The 22283-nt window shown below is 60.7% G+C and overlaps 9 protein-coding genes and 1 non-coding gene across 10 annotated transcripts; 3 read left to right on the top strand and 7 right to left on the bottom strand.

Moving 5' to 3' along the window:
* Positions 1 to 492: 492 nt before the first annotated feature.
* Positions 493 to 3415, bottom strand: SPRG_06563 (hypothetical protein; the record flags this gene model as incomplete). Its single annotated transcript, XM_012345374.1, has 3 exons — positions 493 to 633; positions 678 to 2277; positions 2373 to 3415. The coding sequence occupies 3 exons, from the start codon at positions 3413 to 3415 to the stop codon at positions 493 to 495; spliced, it is 2784 nt and encodes a 927-aa protein (XP_012200764.1).
* A 305-nt stretch (positions 3416 to 3720) lies between these two features.
* On the bottom strand, positions 3721 to 5274 carry SPRG_06562 (hypothetical protein). Its single transcript, XM_012345373.1, has one exon. The coding sequence runs from the start codon at positions 5268 to 5270 to the stop codon at positions 3765 to 3767; it is 1506 nt and encodes a 501-aa protein (XP_012200763.1). The 5' UTR covers positions 5271 to 5274; the 3' UTR covers positions 3721 to 3764.
* A 143-nt stretch (positions 5275 to 5417) lies between these two features.
* SPRG_20153 (hypothetical protein) lies at positions 5418 to 6727 on the bottom strand (the record flags this gene model as incomplete). The annotated part of the gene is made up of 7 exons (XM_012345384.1): positions 6691 to 6727; positions 6574 to 6645; positions 6281 to 6526; positions 6158 to 6237; positions 6006 to 6107; positions 5847 to 5961; positions 5418 to 5798 (listed from the first exon to the last, which is right to left on the bottom strand). The coding sequence occupies exons 1-7, from the start codon at positions 6700 to 6702 to the stop codon at positions 5418 to 5420; spliced, it is 1008 nt and encodes a 335-aa protein (XP_012200774.1). The 5' UTR covers positions 6703 to 6727.
* On the bottom strand, positions 6707 to 7927 carry SPRG_20152 (hypothetical protein). The gene has a single exon (XM_012345383.1). The coding sequence runs from the start codon at positions 7889 to 7891 to the stop codon at positions 6827 to 6829; it is 1065 nt and encodes a 354-aa protein (XP_012200773.1). The 5' UTR covers positions 7892 to 7927; the 3' UTR covers positions 6707 to 6826.
* Positions 7928 to 8385: 458 nt separating this feature from the next.
* Positions 8386 to 12668, top strand: SPRG_06558 (hypothetical protein; the record flags this gene model as incomplete). The annotated part of the gene is made up of 9 exons (XM_012345372.1): positions 8386 to 8876; positions 9286 to 9374; positions 9421 to 9669; positions 9715 to 10119; positions 10163 to 10819; positions 10866 to 11061; positions 11112 to 12087; positions 12131 to 12166; positions 12216 to 12668. 9 exons carry the CDS (start codon positions 8386 to 8388, stop codon positions 12615 to 12617), a joined length of 3501 nt encoding a protein of 1166 aa, XP_012200762.1. The 3' UTR covers positions 12618 to 12668.
* Positions 12640 to 14887, bottom strand: SPRG_06557 (hypothetical protein). Its single transcript, XM_012345371.1, has one exon. The coding sequence runs from the start codon at positions 14881 to 14883 to the stop codon at positions 12676 to 12678; it is 2208 nt and encodes a 735-aa protein (XP_012200761.1). The 5' UTR covers positions 14884 to 14887; the 3' UTR covers positions 12640 to 12675.
* Positions 14888 to 15492: 605 nt separating this feature from the next.
* Positions 15493 to 16092, top strand: SPRG_06556 (hypothetical protein; the record flags this gene model as incomplete). Its single annotated transcript, XM_012345370.1, has 1 exon — positions 15493 to 16092. A coding segment is annotated over one exon (489 nt), but the record flags the coding sequence as incomplete, so codon positions are not given.
* Positions 16093 to 16484: 392 nt separating this feature from the next.
* On the bottom strand, positions 16485 to 16557 carry SPRG_30087. Its single transcript has one exon. It is a non-coding gene; the product is annotated as a tRNA-Val (tRNA).
* Positions 16558 to 20186: 3629 nt separating this feature from the next.
* Positions 20187 to 20592, top strand: SPRG_06555 (hypothetical protein; the record flags this gene model as incomplete). The annotated part of the gene is made up of 3 exons (XM_012345369.1): positions 20187 to 20242; positions 20293 to 20324; positions 20381 to 20592. 3 exons carry the CDS (start codon positions 20187 to 20189, stop codon positions 20590 to 20592), a joined length of 300 nt encoding a protein of 99 aa, XP_012200759.1.
* A 195-nt stretch (positions 20593 to 20787) lies between these two features.
* SPRG_06554 (hypothetical protein) lies at positions 20788 to 21973 on the bottom strand. The gene has a single exon (XM_012345368.1). The coding sequence runs from the start codon at positions 21939 to 21941 to the stop codon at positions 20832 to 20834; it is 1110 nt and encodes a 369-aa protein (XP_012200758.1). The 5' UTR covers positions 21942 to 21973; the 3' UTR covers positions 20788 to 20831.
* Between the last annotated feature and the right edge of the window lie 310 nt (positions 21974 to 22283).

Here is a 22283-nt window from a genome sequence, read left to right as displayed (position 1 = left end):
CCACAGGGTATGCGCTGGACGCGGTCCTCGAGCGCGACAGCACGGTGTCGCTCTCCCTCTTTTGCGCGTGGTGGGTCGGCGAGAACCAGTTTGTGGCCTTTGAGAGCTTTCTCCGGTCGACGTTTGCGCGCGCCGAGCTCCTCGAGCGCCAGAACGAGCACTGCCGCTTCAAACTCCACGACAGCGTCGACGCCAAGCTCAAGCTCTCGGACGTCTTTGCCAAGATGGAGGCGCACAAGGTCGCGGTCGCGCTCAAAGAGTACTCGGTGTGCCAGACGTCGCTCGAGCAGATCTTCAATGCGTTTGCGAGCCAGCAAGACGAAGAGAAGGGCGTCGCGCGCGGCTTGGAAGTCAAGACGAGCGTCTGATTTTATATTGCCATTCTACCTACGCGTACTACATAGAGACACCATATACAATATATCGTTTCAACGACATGCCAACACTAGTGCACATGACAAAACATCGAAAGTTTTCTAAAGTCCACTGCACCTAGCCGTCGTGATGGTCGTCGCTGCACCGTTGGAGCTTGGGACGTCGCTCATCCGAAATGGCACTCTTGTCCCGGCGCTTGCCTCGTACGTTGGCGAGGATGGCGTCGACGGCAGCCACCATACGGATGTCTTCGGCCAACTCGTTTTGCTGAGTCGTGTATCGGTAAAGTCGCAGCGAGAGACACACCCGGGCTGCTCTTCCTTCTCGATCGAGTCCTCGTCGTCCGACTCGGAGCCCTCGCACTTGATAGCGCGGAGCCGCGTCGGGTGCGCGTGCAGAGTACCGCGAACGACGTCGCAGAGCGCCGCGATGTGACCCACGCGACGACGCATCGCGCCATCGTTAAGGAATTCCCGGAAAATCTTGCGATCGGCGCAGTGCGTCGGGTCGACAGCGATGTCGCGAATGACGTAATCGGTCATCGCGGGCAGCGGCGTCGCGTCACGGACGTCTCCGAGCAGCGCTAAGAACTGCGTCGCCAAGCACGTGACAAGAGCCTTCTCGTGCGGCGCAACGTCGTAGAGCGTCTGCAGAAATAGAAAGAGAAAGTAGCGGTACCGTGCCAAGGCGACATCCCGCTCCTCTGCGTCATGCGGCGGCAGCTGCGCCGCCCACGCGGCTGCAAACGTCGAGATCGATGCGGGCGACACGACGGCCAGCGCTTCGAGCGCCGCCACGCTTGGTCGTCCAAAAGACTCGTGGTGCGGGTTGTCGACGGCAAAGTCAAACGATTTCTCTTCGAGCGTCGTCACGGCGTCCATGATCTTGGGCGACAAAAGCGACCGTAGCTGCGGCGACGGTGCAGCGTTCAGCACCAGAAATAGGTGCGAGGTACCTGCGAGGGCTGCGAAGCCCCAGAGCCGCCAGAGGCTCTCAAGGCGCGTGGCCGTCACGAGTCCGTTGGTGTCCAGCAGGTGCAAGAGAGTCGCAAAGGCGTCCGGTCGCGCGTTGCGATGCAAGAGCGTCACACGGCCGCTGATGGAGTCGACGGCGGCGACGACCGCGTCGACGTACACCTGGAGCTGCACGGACGGCTGGCTGCGACGGACGCGGGCGAGTACACTGGGCAAGTGGACCAGCAAATCTTGCGCCGAACAGAGCTCTGTCGACGCAAGCAGCGTCGATGCGCCTGGGCGGCGCGGGTAGAAAAACGCGTCGACGGCCCCAACCATGGCCGGCGGCAAGTGCGCGCTGAGCCAGTTGCCGCGGGGCAGATTCGGCGCGTGCTCGTCCACGTACCAGTCGAGGAGGATGCAGTCGGCCATGAAGCCCGCGGTGTCGAGAGGTCGGTATCGCATTGCTCGTGGCCGAACCGAGTGCCAGCCCGGCTTGAGAAACTCGCACACGAACGGCTGGGCGAGCGCTGGGCAGACCGGATCGAGCGCAATACCAGCGAGGCTCGACAGCAGTAGCATGGCGTCTGGAACGTACCAGCGCGCGAGAAGGCCAGTAAAGGTCTCTTGCAGTTCGGGCCAGCCGCACTGGAGCAAGCACGCCTGGACACATGAAGCCGCGTCGTTGATCGCTGTCACATCCGTGACGATGATCGCGTCACCGAGAAAGCGTGTGACGAGATCCATGTCGTTGATCTGGAGCAAAAGCCGGCCAAAGGTAGTGGCGTAGCCAGCGGCAGACGTCGCCTTCGGCAGCACAGAGTGAAACTCTCGTCGATTCATCATGAAGAGCGGGATGATGTGCACCGCCAAGTCACGTGCGGTCGAGAAGCCGATCAAGTCGGCGGTTGTCGGATCGTCCACAGCGGCTTGGAGAAGCGGCAGCACCCTCGGAGGCCAAGGAGGGACACACGACAGCGCTTGGGCCACATGAACACCGCTCTCGCTGGGCATTTCAAGTGGTCGATGATGTAAAAGGGATACCGGGTGAGAAAGGCGTCCTCGCTCAGGCCGTAGAGGCCATTTGCGACATCAGCGGGCATCCTACACGCCGGGTGCAGAAGAAAGCGCTCGACGCTGTTCACATATGGATCGCCATCGACCTCGTCGGCCTCGGCCATCGTACGTGGCTTGTGAAAGGTGACGAGTGCGATGTCAAAGGCGCTGGTGGCCAGAAGCACCTCCACACGCGTCGTGTCGGTCGAGTTGAGCGCCGCGAACGAGAGCTCGTCGTCCTCCGTCTCGGCCTGCATATACGCAACGTACTCGAGTGGCGAGGTTTCTGCGAGCAGCGTGAGCTCCGTGATCACCGCGTCTTGGGTCGGCCGAGTCACGGGCCCGTCGGCCACGAGGCTGTAGACGAGGGCGATGCGTGTGCCGCTCGTGATGGGCGCTGACGAGAGCTCTGTGCCGAAGAGCGTTGTTGTGATGCGCGTCGCGTTTCGTGCCACGGCCTTCAGGCACTCCGGGCCGGAACGGTGCGGATACGTCAGGTCGCCGCCTTCGTACGGTGACGGCAGCTCGATGAGGAGCGAGCCAAACGAGTTGCCCGAGCCCGTCGCCTGGAGTGCTGCCGCCGACCCGACGCTGTCAACCACGAGGTGCGAGAGAAGAACGCGCATCTTCTGCCCTTGTGGTGCCGGGTCCAAGACGTTGCGCTGGACGACGTCGAGGAAGTTTTGGAGTAGATAGGTGGACCACGACGCATCGTTGCGGATGTAAAGCTTGTCGGCGGGAATGGCGTTCGTGTCGCCAGCCAGCGCCGCCAGTTGTCGCACTCGGTGCTCTGGCAGCGGCCACGAGAGGAGACCATCGACGCCGTCGACGCGCAGCTGCAACCAATCGTCATACCGGCATGAAGTGACCGAGTTGTGGTACACATGGCTGAAGTGCTTGATGTAGACCAAGGCGTCGTTGTAGGCCTCCTCCGGCTCAATATCCTCCGACTCGTCGCTACTGTCCCAGGTATCGCTAGCCTCGTCGAAGCTGTCTCTGGCGTCAACGATGTCGCTGGCGTCCAAGTCCATGCCAGTTGGAATCCGGATACAATGGCATATTCCGCATGGTATCCGGATAAGGTGTTTTCAACCATCGCGTGAGTGTTTTAAACTCTGGTAGTTTCAAACGCGCTCATGACGTGGCGCTGCGACATCAACGCAGGAAACACGCCATTGTGCTACACGTGCTTATTGCAACGTCAATAAGGCGGCCTTCCGAGTAGTGTCTGCTCTGCGCTACATAGCGCTTTGGACAGATGCGATTCCAGAAAGAGACAAGTCCGAGCCCACGCGAGACGTCCTCATCGACGAGCGCCTGCACAACAACCATCAAGATGCTACATGTGGTTCATTGCTGACAGGAGAATGAAGTGCACTTCTACGACGCAAGTCGCAAGCAGAGGGTGCAGCGACCAGGCGAATCCTTCGACTGCGAGAGCGCCTCGGCAACGTCGCCTTCAATATGCTCGGGCAGGTTGCGGACGACAAAAGGCGGGTTCGCGACAAGCGAGAGCATCCGGAGCACGGCATCGTAGTTGGTTGTGTCCTCGTCAGGTCCGTACGTGACGTTTTCGTCGAGTGTCAGCTCCTTGAGGTGGCGCCCCGCAGCAACGAGCTCTCTGCAGCAGTAGAACAGATCGAGGTTGGTCCAGAGATCCGAAGCCGCGTGGACCGACTGCAGCGTGGGGAGATCGGGCACCGCAGCCAGCACGACCTTGAGGGCTTCGCGGTCAAACGAAGGGCACGAGATGTCCAGCTTCGTGACGTGGCAGCGCGTCAGAGTCCGGCAAAGGAGCGTGAGCATCGCTGTGCTCGGCACAGTCGTCCGCACCGAGATGGAGGCGAGCGCCGGGAGCGTTGGGAGGACGACGCAGAGCTCCGCCATGTGGGCTTCGTCGAGGATAAAGCAGTCGATCGAGCGCACGTGATCGACGAGCGTCCACGCAGGCAGACGCCAGCGGAGGTTCCCAATGTAGTTGCAGCCGAGCTTTTCGAGCTTGGTGTGCTCGAGGGCATGTGCGAGGTCGTCCAGAATGGCGTCCGTCGGCGCGGGCGGGTCGTCGAGCCGACTCTTAAAAACGTTCCACGAAAAGTCGCGCAACGTGCGCGGAAGTCGGCGACCGTGGAAGCCATCGAGGCCAGGCACGTCATGCACTGCGATCTTGGTGAGCGTCGAGTTGGCTTGGAACGCGTCGCAGAGCGACGGCACATCGTCCAAGTCCATGCCCGGCGCGCGAGAAAAGACGAGCTCTTCGCCCGGCACTGTGCGCAGCCACTGCGCGACGAGGCGTCCAGCTTGAGGCACGGCACGCGCTTGATGCAAGTGCAGGGCCAGCTTGCGCACGGCCGGGTGCGGGATCGCTTGCAGCAGCGCCGGGAGTTCGGAGACCTCGTTGTCGTTCTGAACGTCCGACATGACCGAGACGTCGAGCGTGCGCAGCGATGAGCACTGCAATATGAGGTCGGCAATCGCTTGGCCGTCGCCGGTGCTCAGCATTTCGGCCTCGAACTCGACCATGAGGGTGGTGATGAGTGGACCAGCGGCTGCGACGAGCGCGGGGAGTCCCTGCAGACAACGCACGGTACCGATAATGTGAAGAGGTAGACGCAGCGATGCAACGCTGCGCAGCAGGTCCAGCAGCTCGGGCGGTAGGTCCGTGTCGTCGAGCTCGATGCTCGGCCAGTATACCCGAAGCTCTTCGTGGCGGGACTCGCAGAGAGCCATGAGCGCGGTCAGCGCCGGCGTCCAGAGCTCCTCTGGAAATGCGCCAAGAAAGTTGCCAAAGTCGTCGGCCGACGGCACGAAGCGCGCAATCGCCTCGATGAGACCGGGCTGGAGGAGCCCGTCGGGCGTCGCACGGGCGGTCTTGCAAGGACGTGTCATCTTCGTCTCTGATGTGATTGGCCAAAACCCATGGCTTGCGCAACTTTGATTGGTTCCTGCATTGCCTAGTCGCAGACTGGCTTCCTGGGTCCAGCGCATCAAGGATTGCTTGCATGCACTGCCACGTCATGGAAACACACGTTTTGATTAGCTGCAGGCGACCGTCGAGGCGTGGCGCTTGGAGACTACTACTGCGTACGGCGGCGGCGACGGCAATGTGACGCTGAGGGCTTTTCCCTTGCTGCTCTTGCTGCGCTGGAGACGCCTCTTCACGGGGGTAAAGGTGCATAGTCGCAGGTCCTGCTCCTCTTTAAGCTTGGCGAGGCGCAGCGCGCGGTCTTGGAAGTAGTGCGGTTGGTACAAACGGGCAAAGACAGCACTCAAGCCGTAGCTGGTCTGACTGCTCACGTCGCTTTCGTGGGGAGAGTGGACGACGCTCTTGTCGTCAAAGACAGCGACGGAGCCGCCTTGCAGAAGCGCACTCTTCGTCGCGGCTTCGAGCTTCTCCCAGACCAGCTTGGCCTTGCCCTGCGCACCAAACCGTCACTTTTGGCCAGAGAGGGGGGTTGACCGTACCGGAAACCGAGCTTGGAATGTCCAGAACGTCTTGCGACTGGAGGCGCGCACTGCAGCGTTGGCGTCGCAGAGACCGAGCAAGAGGTGCTTGGCCATGCAGTCGGGTACATTGTGTCTACTTCAGCGCTGAGTGCTCAGCCATTGTAGGAGGTTGAGCACCGTAGCAGAAACTTGGCATTCCACGTCACGGTGATCACGTCAAAGTACTCGATGCAGACGCGGCGCAGGGTGGGGCTCTTGGACGCCGCGGCCTCGGTCAACCTACGCGCCTTGAATTCGCCACCAAGACTTGCAAGGAAAGATTAGTGTACCTGGGCAGGACCGAGTAGTGGCCCGTGCGTGTGCTCTGGAGCATGGTCCGGATGCAGTCGTCGGCCGCTTGCGCCACCACCTACGCCGTTTTCTTACAAGGGGATATTTCCAGGCAAAAGTACCTCGATGGAAGCGACGACAGCCTTGAGGAGACTCGAGAGAAAGATGTCGACGTGGGCCTGGAACGCAGCCTCCTTCATCGTCGACGCGAGCACAGCGATGGTCGCACAGGCCTCCTTGACGACGGCGGAGCGCAAGTCGCCCACGTGGTGGGCAATCGCATCTCGAAGCTCGTGCACGCCGTTGAGAAAGCAGTGGGAGCTCTGGCTCCGCTCCCACGTCGCCCACTCGGCGATCGTTCGCAGCGCCTACGCCATGCTTGTCGCATGCACGCGGACTGCGTTGGAAGAATTACCTGCACGCGGATCGTCCAGTCGGACGACGGTCGCAGGTTGTGGAGCAGGCTCGCAATGCAAGGAGGCATATTCTAGCGATTTTCTTACGGCAAGCATGGCAGTGGCCGACGTGTTACCTCGGCAGCCATGGAATCGGCAAGTGCCTCAGTCGCGGATCGCTAATCCCGACCTTCGAACCTGCAACGGCTCAACGCACGACGCGTTAGACAGGCCGACCGCCGAACAATTACACTCACATTTGCTTTGACTACGCTACTGGATGCGACACGAATCTGCGCTCTCGCTGCGCTTCTTGGCGCGGTGGCCGCCGGCGACGTACTCGATGATTGTCTGGCACGCGCGCTTCCGCTGGTCCGAGAAGGCTGCGATCTTGCCTTGCCGCGCCGCCTTTTCGAGGTCTCCGAGCTCGATCTCCCGCCGCCGCCGCTTCAAAAGCACCCCGACGACGTCCAAGTGCCCCATGTACGCAGCGACCCGCGCCGCACCCGCGACGTCCAAGGCGGCGTAATGCGCCTCGAGAAAACGCACGACTTGCACGTGGCCGTGCTGCGCCGCGTCCATGAGCGCCTTCTCGGAGCAGCCTTCGTTGCGCGCTTCGTGCAGAAACCGCACCACCGCGACGTGGCCATGGCGCGCCGCGGCGTCCATCGCGCACGGCGAGAAGCCTTCGTAGCCGTGCTCGTGGAGGAAGCGGAGCGTCTCGACGTGGCCGTTGCTGGCCGTAAAGTTGATGGTCGCCGTGCCGATGCCGTAGTCGAGCTTCATGTCGCGGGCGTACTGGGCGAGCGCCAGGTGGCCGCCGACGCACGCGAGGTGCATGAGGCGGTCGGTCGGGAACCCGCGCTCGTGCAGGAAGCGGACGACGTCGAGGTGGCCGTTCGAGGACGCGACGCGCATCGCCCGCGTGTCGTAGCTCGCGCGGTCGTGCTCGTAGAGGAAGGCGAGCACGTGTACGTGGCCAAAGAAGGCGGCGACGATCCACTGCGTGTAGGCAAGCACCTTGCAGTCGAACGGCGTCATGGACTGCACGATGCCGAGGTGGCCGTACACGAGGCCGTAGTACTGGACGTGGTACCGCAGCTGGAGGCGACCCCAGTCGTACACGAAGCCGCGCGGCCGGAGCCGGTCATGGAACGGGCCAAAGGCCGCGGCGCAGGCGCTTCGGTACTGCGGCGCGTTCTTCTGCTGGAGCTGGATGAGGTCGTGCAGCCGGACGTCGCGGAGGAGCCGGCGCAGCACGAGCGTCTCGTGGTCGAAGCCTCGCTGGTAGGCCGCTATGACGAGGAGCAGATCCCGCGACCCGAGCACATGGTTCATGCTACGGCAACTCTCAACATGACCCCGTCGTCTCTCTTCCGATCCGAGACAGCTAAATCGAGCGGATACTGCGATTGGCAGCCAGCAGGATTTAACGCATGTGATTGGTTGAACGCTTAAATTTCAACCAATGTGTGAAGGTGAAATCGACAATCACGAATTGCACCACTGCATCAGGAATTAACGGCTCCCATCAAGAGTTAGCAAAACTTATCCGGAAATGGTCCCTGCCAAGAACGTGGTCGTTGTCGGGCTGAATGAAGGAGATCGAGAGCAAGAAGCACTCTGGCGTCAATCATGGCATGAACATGGCACCAACTTGGAGTGGGTACTGCTCTCGGCAAGCCTTATGATGGACGCGTTGAGAAAATGGCGAGGGATTGGCACCAAGAATTCCGAGGACCAATCTAGAGGATTCGCAGGATTTACGCTAAACTGTACCTTATCTTATCCGGAATTCCACGAGTGTCCGGATACTAGCAGTGGAAGCGACGATGAACGCTCCGCGGACGGAGTACCATGTCATGCAGGGCTCTGTGCCCGACGTGACGACGGAGGCCGGGCGCCAGCTCATGGACCAGGTCGCCGCAATGGACAGCGGCGCCATGATGACGGACGGCGCGCCGTACGATGGGCGTGGCTTCTTGGACCCGTCGGACCGGCTGTACCTCGTCGAGCAGGCGCAGGCCGGCCGCGAGAAGGAGGAGCGCGAGCGAGCTCTGGAGAAGGACGCGGTCCGATCGTTCTACGAGTTCCAGAGGAAAGAAGGCGCGAAACCGCGGCTCCAGGAGGTCCCAGACCTCGTCGAGAAACCTGTGCTCCCCACAACGGCGCCGATCGTCATCGTGCCCAAGAAGAAGAAGAAGACGACCAAGCGCGTGGCGGCGCCGAAAGCAGCGCCGCGCGCCAAGAAGACCAAGACGACCCAGCCAGCGCTCGTCGGCTATGGCTCGAGCAGCGAATCCGAATCCGAATCCCCAAAATCGTAGTCTCTTTCTTATCGTTGACGTCTACGCTCTGCACCACTGTCACTACCTCGTCCACACAGGCTGTACGCTGCTAGAGCTGCATCTGGCAGCTCGGTGCTTGCTGTCGTACATGCTATTACTCCACGACGATGCAGCAAATGATGCATGCCTGTGTTGGCCCCCCGAACCGGTTTGCTGTGATCAACCGATAAGGAAACGTACAACCGGTTATCGTCGGCGCGACCATGGATTAGAAACTCGGTTTGATTGTGAATCGATGGAGCGCGGACAAGGCCGTGGACGCGGTGGCCGCGGGTCGGACGGCAGCGCTGGACGAGGACGAGGTGGTGGCCGTGGGCGCGGTGGTGGCCGTGGCGGGTAGCGTCGTGCCAGCGATCCATGCGCTCAAGCTGCGTGCATGTGTAGGCGCGGGCCGCCGATCGCGCTCTCGGAAGAGTTTTGCATGGACATTGCCACGCAGCTGAAGGAGCTCATGAACGACCCGTCAATTCCGCGTACGTCGACCTCTCGCCCATGGCGCCTCCTCATGCAGGCGACTAGACGTCGTGTTTCCGAGCTCGCTCGACAACACGGAGCGTCGGTACATCCACACGGTCGCGAAGAAGTACGGGCTCTTCTCCAAGAGCAAAGGCAAGGGCGACGACCGCTTCATCCACGTGAGTCGCGCCAAGACGACGGTCAACATGGAGACGATCTCGCTGCGCATCTCGCCGGCGCCTCTGAGCGTCTCGATGGACACGCTCCAAGAGATGCAGGACGTCTTGGCGCTTGATGCACCCTCGCCAGATCGTACGTCTACCTTCCTTACCATGTGCATCTCATCACGCTACGTAGGCGCTCAAATGGCCATGCCGCCGCCGTTCCGCAAGCCGCGAGCGGCGTTCAAGTCGGCGTTCCCGCCCGTGGCGCCGCCGCACAAGTACACGAGCTCCCAGCGCGCGCTGCCGGCGCACGCGCACCGCGACGAGATTCTGGCGCTCGTGCAGAAGCACCAGGTGGTCGTTGTCGCCGGCGACACGGGCTGCGGCAAGTCGACGCAGCTGCCGCAGTTCCTCATGGACGCGCCGGGCCCGGCGCGGCGCATCGTCGTGACGCAGCCGCGACGCATCTCGGCCATCACGCTCGCCGAGCGCATTAGCGACGAGCGCAGCCTCGAGGTCGGCAAGGAGGTCGGGTACTGCATTCGGCTCGATGCCAAGTACTCGCACGCCGCGACGCAGCTCATCTTTGCCACGACCGGTATGCTCATCCTTCTCTTCGTATCGCTCATGGCTATATGGAGGCACGCTCCTGCGCTGGCTCGGGAGCGATCCGCTCGGGAAGCAGTTTACGCACATCGTCGTCGATGAGGTCCACGAACGCGACAAGGACACGGACTTTCTTCTCGTCGTGCTCAAGCTCATCCTGCCGCTGCGCCCGGACTTGCGCGTGATCCTCATGAGCGCGACGATCCAGGTCGACAAGTTCTCGGCCTACTTTAATCAGTGCCCGATCGTGAGCATCCAAGGCCGCATGCACCCCGTGCAAGCGTGCTTCCTCGACGACGTGCTCCTGCTCCTCGACAGCTCCGTGCCGAGCAGCAAGACCAAAGCGTCGACCAATGAGCGGCCGAAGAAGAAGCAGCGGGCGCTCGACGCGTCCTGCGTCATGTGCGGCAAGTGCGACTTTGCGGACGAAGGGGACTTTGGCATGCACGTCGCCACGTGCTTTGGCGGGCAGTGGGTACCGCCGACGGCGACGCCGGACGAGGCGCTGCTCCTCTCCATGCCTGCGGACGAAGACATGGAAGCGCCCGTGGACGACGCGGTCCTCGAAGGCTCGGTCTGCGACCAAGTGGCGCGACGCCTCGCCGCCAAGCGCGCGCACGCCAAGCCCAGCGTCATCGACAACCTCGTGTCTTCATACCAGCTCTCGCAAGACGCGCTCGGCATCGACGGCGGTGCGTCACGCCTGCCATGGCATGTCTCATAGCGACAATCGTGTAGGCGTCGACGTGGACCTGGTGGTGCGGCTCTTGGGCCACCTCATGTCCGTGTCGTACGGCGAGGGCGCGATCTTGGTCTTCCTGCCTGGCTGGGACGACATCCAAGCCATCGCCGACGTCCTCGACATGCAGCCTGTCTTCCGCAAGTGCATGATTGCGATCCTGCATTCGCGCCTCTCGCCACAGGAGCAGAAGCGGTACCGCATCCAGTGTCTCAAGTATCAAGCAAGTATCAAGTGGGATGTAGGGCGTTTGCGCGGCCGCCCAAGGGGGCGCGCAAGATCATTTTGGCGACCAACATTGCCGAGACCAGCGTGACGATCGAAGACGTTGTTTACGTCATCGATACGTGCAAGTCGAAGCAGTCCAAGCTCATCAACGGCTACAGCGCGCTGCACACCGAGTGGGTGAGCGACGCCAACTGCAAGCAACGCCGCGGCCGCGCCGGCCGTGTCGCGCCCGGCGTCTGCTTTCACCTGCTCACGCGGCAGCGGTTCGAGTCGCTGCCGGCCTTCTTGACGCCCGAGCTGCTCACGACGTCCCTCGAAGACTCGGTCTTGGCCATCCAGATGCTGCAGTGGCAGTCAGGCGACTCGCTCGGCTTCGAGTCCATTGGCGAGTTTCTGAGCCTCGCGCCCGACCCGCCGCTGACCCACGTGGTCGAGGGCGCGATCGCGTCCTTGCAGGCGCTCGGCGCGCTCAACTCGGACGAGTCGCTCACGTACCTCGGGTGGGAGCTCTCGCAGATGAGCCTCTCGCCAGCGATCGCCAAGACGCTGCTGCTCAGCACCTTCCACGACGTCGCCGCGCCCATCTTGTACTCGGCGTGTGCGCTCAGCTACCGCGAGCCGTTCGAGTCGGAGCTCGGGACGTCCGGCGCGCAGCGCAACCAGCGCCGGCTCGTCAAGGCGTCGCTCGCGAGCGGCCACGAGAGCGACCACTGGGTGCTGTACGCAGCCATCTACGGCTTCCTCCTCGCGTCCGACCGCGACCGCTCGCACTACTGCCGCGCCAACGGCTTGCTCCAGCCCGTCTTGTTCCACACGTCGGGCGTCATCAAGCAGATCGAGGTCGAGTTCACGAGCCTCGGATACGCGATCCCGCCGCCTATGGGCCCGCCGAGCCCGCCGATGGCCATGGCCGTCCTCGCCAGCGGCCTGTATCCGAACCTGATGTACCGCGACGTTGGCTCGGTCCACTACACGACCAAGGACAAGTTCAAGGTCCGCTGTGCCTCCTACCGAATCCTTATCTCATGGCGCGTAGGTGCGTCGCGCCGGTGCGTCGGTCCTCTCGCCCAAGGTAGTACAGAGCGTACACAATCTCGGGGGTGCTCACCCTTCAGTCATAGAAACCCACAAGCCGCGAGTGGGTCGTCTTCCACGACATGATGCAGACCGAGCACGCGCGCACGGCGCAGGTGATGACCAAGGTGCATCCGTTCACGCTGGCGCTCCTTGTCGGCGCGTCGGCCGTTCTCGAAGAGCTGCCCGACGTCGACGACGATGACAAGAAGAAGGACGACGATGAGGACGAGGCGGCGTTTCTCGACGGCGTCATCGTTGTCATTGACGGCTGGATCGCGCTGCAGATGGAGCGCGAGGTGGCCACGCTCGTGCTGCGACTGCGCCAGCGCCTAAGCGACGCCTTCCTCAACTACGTCGCGGCCAAGAGCCACGCCTCGCTCTCTCCCGCCGACGCCGCGCTGCTTCACGCCGTGGCGTCGTGGGTCGGCCGCGAGACGCAGCGCTAGACTCTATCATCATCCAGACGCATGGGTGTAGTACATGTGATTCTTCTTAGATGATTGCTTAGTTGTGGAACTTCTTGTTGGTCTTGGCCATGTCCTGGAGGAGCGCGCAGGGCGTAAACTGCTCGCCATACTTGTCCGCGAAGCGGAGCATCATGTCGTTGTACTTCTGCGAGCCAATCTTGTCGACGAGGCGGAACGGGCCGCCGATGAACGGCGGGAAGCCAATGCCGAAGACGGCGCCAATGTCGCCCTCGGTCGGCGTCGCGATGATCTCGTCCTGGACGCAGAGAATGGCCTCGTTGACGAAGCGCGACACGAGGCGGTTGGTGGCCTCCTCGTCCGAGAGCTTGAGGTCCGTGAGCGCATACTTCTTGACGAGCGCGATGGCCTCCGGGTTGATCGTCTTCTTCTCTTTCTTGCTCTTGGGCTGGAGAAAGAAGCCCTTGCCCGACTTCTTGCCGAGCATGCCGGCCGCAATCATGTCGTCGAAGATGGCCGGGTTGCCGCCCTGCATGCGCACACCGAGCGCGGCCGAGAGCGTCACGTTGACGTGCTTGGCGACGTCAATGCCGACTTCGTCCGCGAGTGTGATGGGGCCGACGGGGAGACCCCACTTGGTGACCATCTTGTCGAGGCGCTCGGGCTCGACGCCCGACTGCACCAGCGAGAGCGTCTCGGCAATGTACGGGCCGAGGCAGCGGTTCACGTAAAAGCCAGGCACGTCCTTGACCACGATGCACGTCTTGCCCTGGCGAAGACCGACGTCGACCGCGCGGGCCGCCACGTCGTCCGACGTCTTGGGGTGGCGGATGATCTCGAGAAGCGGCATCTGCGGCACGGGCGAAAAGTAGTGCATGCCAATCACGTTCTCCGGGCGCTTGGAGGCCGACGCGATCTCGGCGACGCTGAGCGCCGACGTGTTGGTCGCGACGATGCAGTGCTCCGGGATGTACTGCTCGAGGTCCTTGATGACCTTGTGCTTGAGCGCCATGTCCTCAAACACAGCCTCGATCGCGAGGTCGGCGTGGCTCATGTGCTTCTTCCACACGTCGTCCTGGTCGTGGAGCGGCACGATGTTGGCCATGACCGAATCGCGCTCAAACACAGTCATGCGGCGCTTCTTGACGCGGCCGTCGAGGTTGTTGCGCACGTAATCCTCGCCCTTGGAGGCGGCCGCGGCGTCGCGGTCCTTGAGGAGCACGCGGATGTTCTTCGAGGCCGACACCTGCGTGATACCGGCGCCCATGAGGCCGGCGCCAATGACCGCCATCGTCTGCACGGGCGCGGTCGGCTTGCCGTACCGGTTCTTCTTGAGCTGCGTCTGGCCAAAGAAGATGCTCATGAGCGACTTGGCTTCCGTCGTCATGCCGAGCTTGGCGAAGTTGGCGGCCTCGACTTCGTAGCCGCGGGCGCTCGACTCGTAGCCCGCCTGGACCGCTTCCAAGATGAGCTTGGGCGCCGGGTAGTGGCCGCCCGTCTTCTTGGCGACCATCTCGCCGGCCTTCTGGAAGACGATCGAGCGCAGCGGCGTGTCTTCGAGGACGCGGTTGACAAACGCCTTGGACTTCTTCGCCTTCTTCGACTTGCCCGAGCCGAGGCTCTCGGCCATCGCGATCGCCGCGTTCTCAAGCGCATACGGGTCCGCGACCTGGTCCACGAGGCCCATCTTCTTGGCCTTCTCCGGCTTGATGTTCTTGCCCGTGAGCATCATGTCGAGCGCGGCCTGGAGGCCGACGAGCTTGGGGAGGCGCTGGGTGCCGCCGGCGCCCGGGAGCAGGCCGAGCATGACCTCCGGGAGCGCGAGCGACGTCTTCTTGGACGACGACGCAATGCGGTAGTGGCACGCAAGCGCAACCTCGAGGCCGCCGCCCATGCACGAGCCGTCAATGGCGGCGATGAAGGGCTTAGACGACTTTTCGATGCGGGCCATGTAGCCCTGGCCGGCGGTCGAGAGCGCGCGGACCTCGGCCTCGGTCGTGCAGGCCTGGAGCTGCGCAATGTCGGCGCCGGCGATGAAGCAGCCGGGCTTGCCCGAGATGAGCACAACCGACTTGATCGACGCGTCCTTCTCGACCGTGTCGAGCATCGTGACGATCTCCTTGGTCATGTTGGCGTTGAGCGTGTTGACCTTGGCCTGCTTGTCGTCGAGGCGCACGATGGCGACGCCGTTGGCGCGCGTCTCGAGGCTGAGGTAGTCGCCGGCGAACGAGCTGAGCTGGCGCGCGTGGCGGCGCGGCTGCTTCCGCAGGGCGAAGCGGAGGGCCATGAGGATATTGAAGAATGGGAGGCCGGGAGTGGAGATCTTTCTCCGGGTTTGCTCCGGCACCCTGTTGACTCGACAAGGCCAATCACAGGCGTTGAGTCGACGACCACCTGTCGACTCAACAGACGCAACTTCAACGTGCCCTTCGACACCATTGCGACCGCCGACGCTCTGCGTCTGGATGGTCCGTGCACTTGGAGTCTGCATCCCTTTCAACGCGTTCGCATGCACGCCTGGAAGCAACGACATGCAACTGCAGGTTTCTGCAGCCACGAGCGGCGACGGCGGCAGTCACATGGCTGCATGGAGCCGACTGCTTCCGTGGATTGTCCTTGGCGGTACTAGCATCCCCGCAGACACGTCACGAGGTGGCTGTACCTCGGGCTCGAGCCATGGCAGGGAATAGATGAGCGACTCGATGCGCAGTCGGCGCGGCAGGGCGAGAGACAACGGCTCGTCATGGGCCACTTCAATGCTGGAAGCACCAGGAAATCCTCGCTGCATGTCGACGAGCGCGTGTCACGATCGCAGCCCGCTGTTTTCCATACTATTTACGTCGACGTGAAATACTGTCAGCGTATGTGTCACACTATATATTTTTATCCCACTGCCAAAATCCAATTCGCCGCTGGCGGACCACTTGCCTCGACGACAGCTCTTCCGACGTTGATCGACCGCCATGCGTCCCGGGTGCTAAAGTCGACGGGCCATCAGCGCCAACGCAGAAGCTTCGATCGAGCTACCAAGGTACACGCTTCGATCGAGTGGTGGCGCTGGCCATCGACCTTGGGGACGACGGAGGACACCACCCGCAGGTTTCTTGACCATGGTCATGGCCTCGCACGCGCTTCCGTCGTCGCCACGCTCGACTTCCATCGACCTCAGTCGTGCTCGTCATCGCGAGTGGAGCTCAGTGTGCACTGGCGCGCACGCCGAAAGCTCGACTGGTCTGCGCCATTAGCTCTGTCCCGCAGCGCTTGGGCCGGACGACAGCGAATGTTGGGCGCTGGTTCGCTGGTTGCTTACGTCTACCTCGTCGCACCCAAGTCCAAACCGACCGAGTCGTCGCCGCTCCACGCCAAGGTCAACGCCGCCTCGTAGCTCAAGCGCCTCAGTTTCCGGGCGACGCGTCTTGTCGCAAAGCGCTCAACCTCACCAAGCTCCTATCAAGAGTAGATCAATAAATTTATATACTCGTGGTTGTTGAGAGTGTGCTGCGTGATGGACGAGGAATGTAATACTTTGGAGCCGCGTGTTTTTCTCGACCGTTGGCACATCGTCCGGGGCCATCTTGTCGTCAGACGACAGTATGTCATCATGAAGGAAATAACTACCCTTCGTCATCGTCGTCTGTGCTGGCGCTCGGGGCTTATTAGCTCGCTGCTTTTGGAGTCGCGCAGCTTTCTCTTCTGGCCATTGTTGCACGCATGCTTTTTGGTGGTGCTCACAGACAACCCCGGAGCAACGCCACAGAGCTCGAGCGACATGGCGCCAAGACGCGACGAGTAGGTAGGACACATGGGCCTCGGGATGACACGTCTTCTCTGTCAAGCTGTGACTTGATGGTTCCGATGCCAACGCCAATGGGAAAGAGAAGAAAGGGACAACACCTACGGGGCTCGAACCCCGCACCTCCTGCATGTGAAGCAGGAATCCACCGACTGGACAAAAGGTGGTCGACTAAGTGCCATCTGCATCTTGACAGCCTCCCCACTGGGTACTCTACTGAGGAGTGCTCTCATCGGGGAGAGTGGCCAGTGTCAGATCGTATGCAGATCGGCAGCCGCGTACTAGGCGGTAGGGACAGGAATGGGACAAGAGAGAGTGAGTCCGCCGCGGCCGCACTCATCGGCACTCCATGAGGATGGAGGGTGAGTGAGCCCTCACATGCGCCTGGCGCGTGCTCCCCTAGCACCCATGTCAGCTGCGCCTCCTCCATATCAAATGGATGCACAGTGTAGAGAGCGTGACTCGACCTCACGAAGTCGCTGCCCCAAAGAATCTGCCGCCAAGTCCTACACAGCTGTGGCCTGCGAAGCTGGCGTGCGCAAGTGGACAACCCAATAGATATGACTGATGTTTGCTTTCATATTTATATATACATGGAGAAGCTCTGCGTCGGCGCCGGAGGAGCGTCTCGAGTCGGCGCTGCTAGCCGGTCTCGCGCTCGCATCGAAGCTGCTCGAGGCGACTGGAGGAAGACGACGATGACTTGGCTTTCTTTGTCTTCTTTAGCTTCGAGTTCGTCTTGTTACCGGCGCAGTCAAGCGCATCAGCTACCCGCGTATCGTTGGCGGCGGCCATGAGCGCCTTGGGTTGCGAGGGCGACTCGCGTCGACCTATCTGGCAGTGGACCGATCTCAGCGCGCCGCCGAGCGCGATGCCTTCATCTGTGCACTTCTTGATGCTGGCGACTGGCGGTCTCGTCGGGCGCAATCGATATCCGGCGACGTCGGCTTGGTCTTCTTGAGCACCTCGACGCGGCCGTCGAGGTTCCGCTTCTCGCGGAAGGCAGCGCGCTCTACCTCTTCGTGCAGCCGCCCGTCGCGCCGGACCTTCCCGATGTTGGCGCGCGCTGCAGCGCTTGGGGGTCCGGCTCGTTTGGAACTTGATCGGGAATGGATGTTTTATTGGCTGAATTCTTGATTCTTTCTAGCCAATCACAGGACTGACTTGGTTCACGACCTCGTCTTAAATAGTGTGAGCACCATTCAGCACAACGACGAGTAGCAGCCCAGAGACGTGCCAGCGCCACGTAGCAGCCGTGTATACCTCTCCACACACTTCTTGAATGACGTACATGTCGTTTCCGACACTGCACGAAGCGCAATCACGCGCAAATCCATTTTCCATTTTTCGAGGTGGTGGCGGAATTGCCCAAATACTTCACGTGATAATGCGGGGTTCCAAAGCTCCAAGGACCGTAAGACTGGCTGCCACAGTTGGTAATGGGTCTTGACCCGGTGTGCGACCAGTTTGTTGGTCGCCGTCGTTGCTTGGGCACTCACACCAAACTCGAACTGCCGAGGGTCGGTTTTCAGGAAATTCGACATGCAATTTCGGTTAGAAATGCGTCGAAATCGCGGAAACCGAGGACGCTGCCTCTTTTGACTTATGTGAGAGAACGTGTTGCATGTGGCCGAGGGAGGGAAAGTGCGCGCGATACCACTGCGTGATGAGGCATTGTATCTTGTACAGTATTTCGGTTTAGCGAAAAATCACACTATATCAACATATTGTTTGCTGCTGTCATTTGCTCTCGCTACAGAGCTCGCACGGCGACGTCACATAGCATTTTGGATTCTTCAAAGTGTGGTCTAGCACTCCGGCAAGTATGGGCGATTTGATTTTCAAACTTCGTTTTGGTCGATCCGCCGGCGCGGCGGGCCTGTGTTCCCCAAAATATGGTTGTTTATGGTTGTAGATGGCGAACGCCAATTATATTGACCGGCGACGCAATAGAGTCGACGCTGAGGCTCCCCGAGGACAACTGACGCTGCTGCATTGTACTCACAGAGACTCATTCTCTACGCACACGCTATCATGAGATATCGCTCGGTCGCAACGCAGATTTCCTCGTCGGTCTCCCTCAGTCAACGCCAAGCCAAATCGTTTTGAGTCAATCAGAGCGACAATGCGTCTCTCGTGCCTCACACTGCTTCATTTGACAATGGAAAAACGCGATATTGGAACCAATTTCTTTCCCACTCGGAGTGCTCATTCACAACATTGAGACAGTGGCGTCTATTGGAATTAGTCTCGACACGTTGATAGTGTGCGACTCCAACCCTCGTAGTGATAGATTAGTGTGAAAGGTCACCATATCTAGAAGGATCTCATAGGATAGCTTGTGGGGCCACAGGGCTCCTCACTTACCAGTTAACCACCAATCCACCTCGTCTTTGGGTAAGTCGGTCTCCTCCCACACCCGCGGGATCCGCCCGTTTAACAGCGTCCTCCACCAACGTGCACAACGATAGACCAGCGTGATCGTGGCTCGGAGCGTGGAGCCACTTTACACTATGCGCACACTATATGATGGAAGACGTCTCTGAAATGTCATGCGCTTGGGTTGTTTTTCACGAAATTGGAACGTCCTTTGTGTACCAGCTTTTGGCTGGCGGTTAGATAGAAACCTTATCATGCGTCGGTTTACGGTGCGGCGCTGGTAGCCCTGCACATCTCTTCGTTGCATCTTCTAGAAGAAATGCACGTGCGCGGCTGAGCTTGAAGGTTTTCGTGCCCATCGCGTGCGCCGTACCACACCAGGCTGCCAGGCTACCGCGTTACGAATGAATAGTGGTTACTGCGATGCCAAACGGGCCCTTGCGCTCGGCGAACTCGGCGACTCGGTGGTGTTATCGGCGCACTGGTCTTCTAAGCGAAGGGGCTCGCAACTAGCCAAAGCGGTCGCACGCTCTTGTGATTTCCACTGGCCGTATCTTTAGAGCCCGCGCGGACGCCGATTGGTGGAATTTAGCGAATCACATGCGCCAGATTCGCAACCCCCAGCAACACCCCACGCCGCGTCGCTGGCTCCGGAGACGGTGGAGCATAGCGCAGGTCGATAGATCCGAGTAAGCTTACGCTTATAGCATCGCGTTAGAGCAAGACGAAGGTAATCTGGTTTTGGCGCCGATCTTCAACCATTTTGCGATTGTGTAATTCCTTCTTTGCAGTATTTCATAGGTCTTCCATCGTTTGTACCTCGGCTCGAGTCACCTTACGAGCGGAACGACCCAGGGCTACAACGACCCGAGACTTTTTCATAGAGGCCGCCAGGAGTCCCGACTCTCGCTGGCGCGAAGAGCCCAAAGCTCAACATGCTAGATAAGACATGTATTAAAGTTTCATTAGCCTTTCTACACGGACCACGGGAGCGCTCTGCGGGTCGTGAACTTGCGACCGTACATGGTACATTCCCTTCTTGCACAAAGAACACTTCTTTACGTGGCGTATGCACCTATACACATCTGTTGCCACCTTGTGAGGTTGAACTTTTCATGGTACACAGGCTGTCATTTTCCGTTCTGCTCTCAACCCACCACTGCCATCACTCTCTCGACGCTTGCAATCAGTGGCCGCCACAAGGCCGTGGCGGTCGACTGGCTCGGCTTTCCGTGCCGCGTGTCTCCCTCTCGTGTTTGCTCTACTTGACGCTGCATGGCGTCCACACGGCGCCGGGTGTGCCCTCTGACTCGCGCGACATCTCGTGAACGTTCGAGGTCGTCGGCCATTTTACCCACCTCGTCCGCCGAGCGCGCGGCAAGGTGTGGCGCTTCGCCGTCTTCATGCCGACTGCGAAAATGTTTCATCTCTTCAACGTGTCGATGAGCATTGGCGCCGCACTCAAGGTGGACGGGTATCGTGCTGGTTTCGGGGGTGTCGCTCAAGGTGACGACCGTGGACGAGGACACTCCGGCTCTCATCTTTGACGCGCCGATGTTTTTGGCCAAGCTCGACACTCTTGACGACGACACTGCGACGGCTGCGACCTAAGACGAGCCGCCCTCCAAGAAGCGCAAGGGCAACGACGAGCTCACGGTGACGGCAGCGATGGCCAAGGAAGAGCCGGTCGAGATCACGTCGCAGCAGCTCAAGGGTCTCAAGGTCGACAACGAGGAGCTGCGCGGCGACAACAAGGAGCTTCGCGACCAGCTCAAGCCGCTCGTGGCCGACAATCTGCAGCTTCCCAGTCGACCAGACCATTAATTACTCTTACAGGGTAATCTTTCTAATACAACACACACCAATGCAACATGCATCTTGTTTGAGATCGTATCTTCCTCGTGTTGCAGTCACCGACGTAAATAGTAGCAGCTACAGGTTGAGGCCGTGTATGCTGAGATGCGCTCGCTTCGAAGTCGCAAGAAGCATCCCGCGAGGCTACGGATCCAAGCCTAAGACTCGAGTGCACAGAATAAATTACGAGGTTACATATAATAGATCGCTCATTTGAGCTTGGTGAGGTTAAGTGCATTGCGGCCCCGCACGACGAGCCGCGTCGCCCGGGAACAGAGGCGCTTGAGCTTCGAGTCGACGTTGACCTTGACGTGGAGTGGCGACGACTCGGTCGGTTTGGTCTTGGGCGCGACGAGGTAGACGTAAATGGCGGCGACAACCATCGCCGAGATGACGTTGATGAGGATGCTCTGGATGAGGCCCATGTTCGAGTAGACGTACTCGGTCACAAACGGCAGCAGGCCGATCGGCGACGCCATCATAAAGCCATGCGTCGTCTTGGGGCCCGCGCTGCCGTGGACCACACGCATCGACCGACGCTGCGCCGCGACCGTCGAATCGCCATACGGGTCCGAGAAGAGCGTCATCCCAAAGACAAAAGCGCAGAGAACAAAGCCCGCAACGGGCGCGGCAAGCTTCTTCGAGCTCGTCTGCTGGACGACCGGCGTGGCCTCTTCGAGGGACGTGACTGCAGATTGCACGTTCGTGTTGGTACCGCTGGACACGAGGCCGCGAAGGAACTGGTTCTGGTCGCGGAGCGACTGGTTCTCGGCGCGGAGGGCCGCGACTTCGGTCTTGAGCGCGTTGCGCTCGTCCGTGAGCACCTGGACATCGCTCGCGAGGTCGTTGATCTGGTTCTTCCGGCGCAGGCGCGACTTGTTGGCGCTCTCACGGTTCTTCATGAGGCGGATCTCGTGCTTCGAGCGCTTCGTCGTGGGCTCGATCGGGTCGGCGTCAAGCGGGCGCTTCTGGACCATCGGTGGCATCATGGTCTGCATCGGCAGCGCGTACGGGATCATGTTGACGTCCGTGACGATGGGCATCGCCGTCGCGAGCGGCGTCGCGGCCCACGGGTACATGCCATAGCCGCCGCCGACCTTGGCGTGGTTCACGGGCGACGACGACGCCGACGAGCGCGAGTCGTCCGAGCAGTAGCTGGACGGCGACGAGCAGACGGTCGAAGTCGCATCCGAGGCCTCTTCCGCCTCCATCATCGAGTCGAAGAGGGCCATGTCCATGGGCGCTTCCAGGAAGGCGGCGACGTCGGCCTCGTCCGGCAGCGTCAGGAACATGTCAAGCGAGTTCATCGTGTCCAGCATTGAAAATGGCAAATGGGCGTGCTGCGGAGAGGCCAGTTTCGACTTGGGACGATCGGATTGGCCAAAAAGACGACCTACATTCGCATTCTCCAGCCTTTTGCACCAATCCCAGACGCTGATGGAAATCGAACCAATCAGCGGTCGCCAGCGTGAAATGAACTTTTCGATCGAAACGCCATTGCGCGAAAGTGCGGCGAACGTATCAGAGCCGCGTAATCGGCGGGTTAAAAGGAGGGTTAGAGCTCTTTAACGCGTTAAACATAGGGTAATCGCACTCGTCCGGCGCACGGTTGCGGTGAGGTGCTGTGCAAGCGTCGTCATGCAATGTGCGACGAGCAGCAA

The sequence above is a fragment of the Saprolegnia parasitica genome, assembly GCF_000151545.1.
Source record: "Saprolegnia parasitica CBS 223.65 unplaced genomic scaffold supercont2.22, whole genome shotgun sequence".
NCBI lineage: Eukaryota > Oomycota > Saprolegniomycetes > Saprolegniales > Saprolegniaceae > Saprolegnia > Saprolegnia parasitica.
Note: the sequence above shows the minus strand (reverse complement) of the source record. Positions and strands in the feature narration are given on the sequence as shown.

Excerpts from the sequence above, each read along its gene's own strand:
- SPRG_06562 (XM_012345373.1), bottom strand. The coding sequence starts at position 5,270 with ATGACACGTCCTTGCAAGACCGCCCGTGCGACGCCCGACGGGCTCCTC.
- SPRG_20152 (XM_012345383.1), bottom strand. The coding sequence starts at position 7,891 with ATGAACCATGTGCTCGGGTCGCGGGATCTGCTCCTCGTCATAGCGGCC.
- SPRG_06557 (XM_012345371.1), bottom strand. The coding sequence starts at position 14,883 with ATGGCCCTCCGCTTCGCCCTGCGGAAGCAGCCGCGCCGCCACGCGCGC.
- SPRG_06554 (XM_012345368.1), bottom strand. The coding sequence starts at position 21,941 with ATGCTGGACACGATGAACTCGCTTGACATGTTCCTGACGCTGCCGGAC.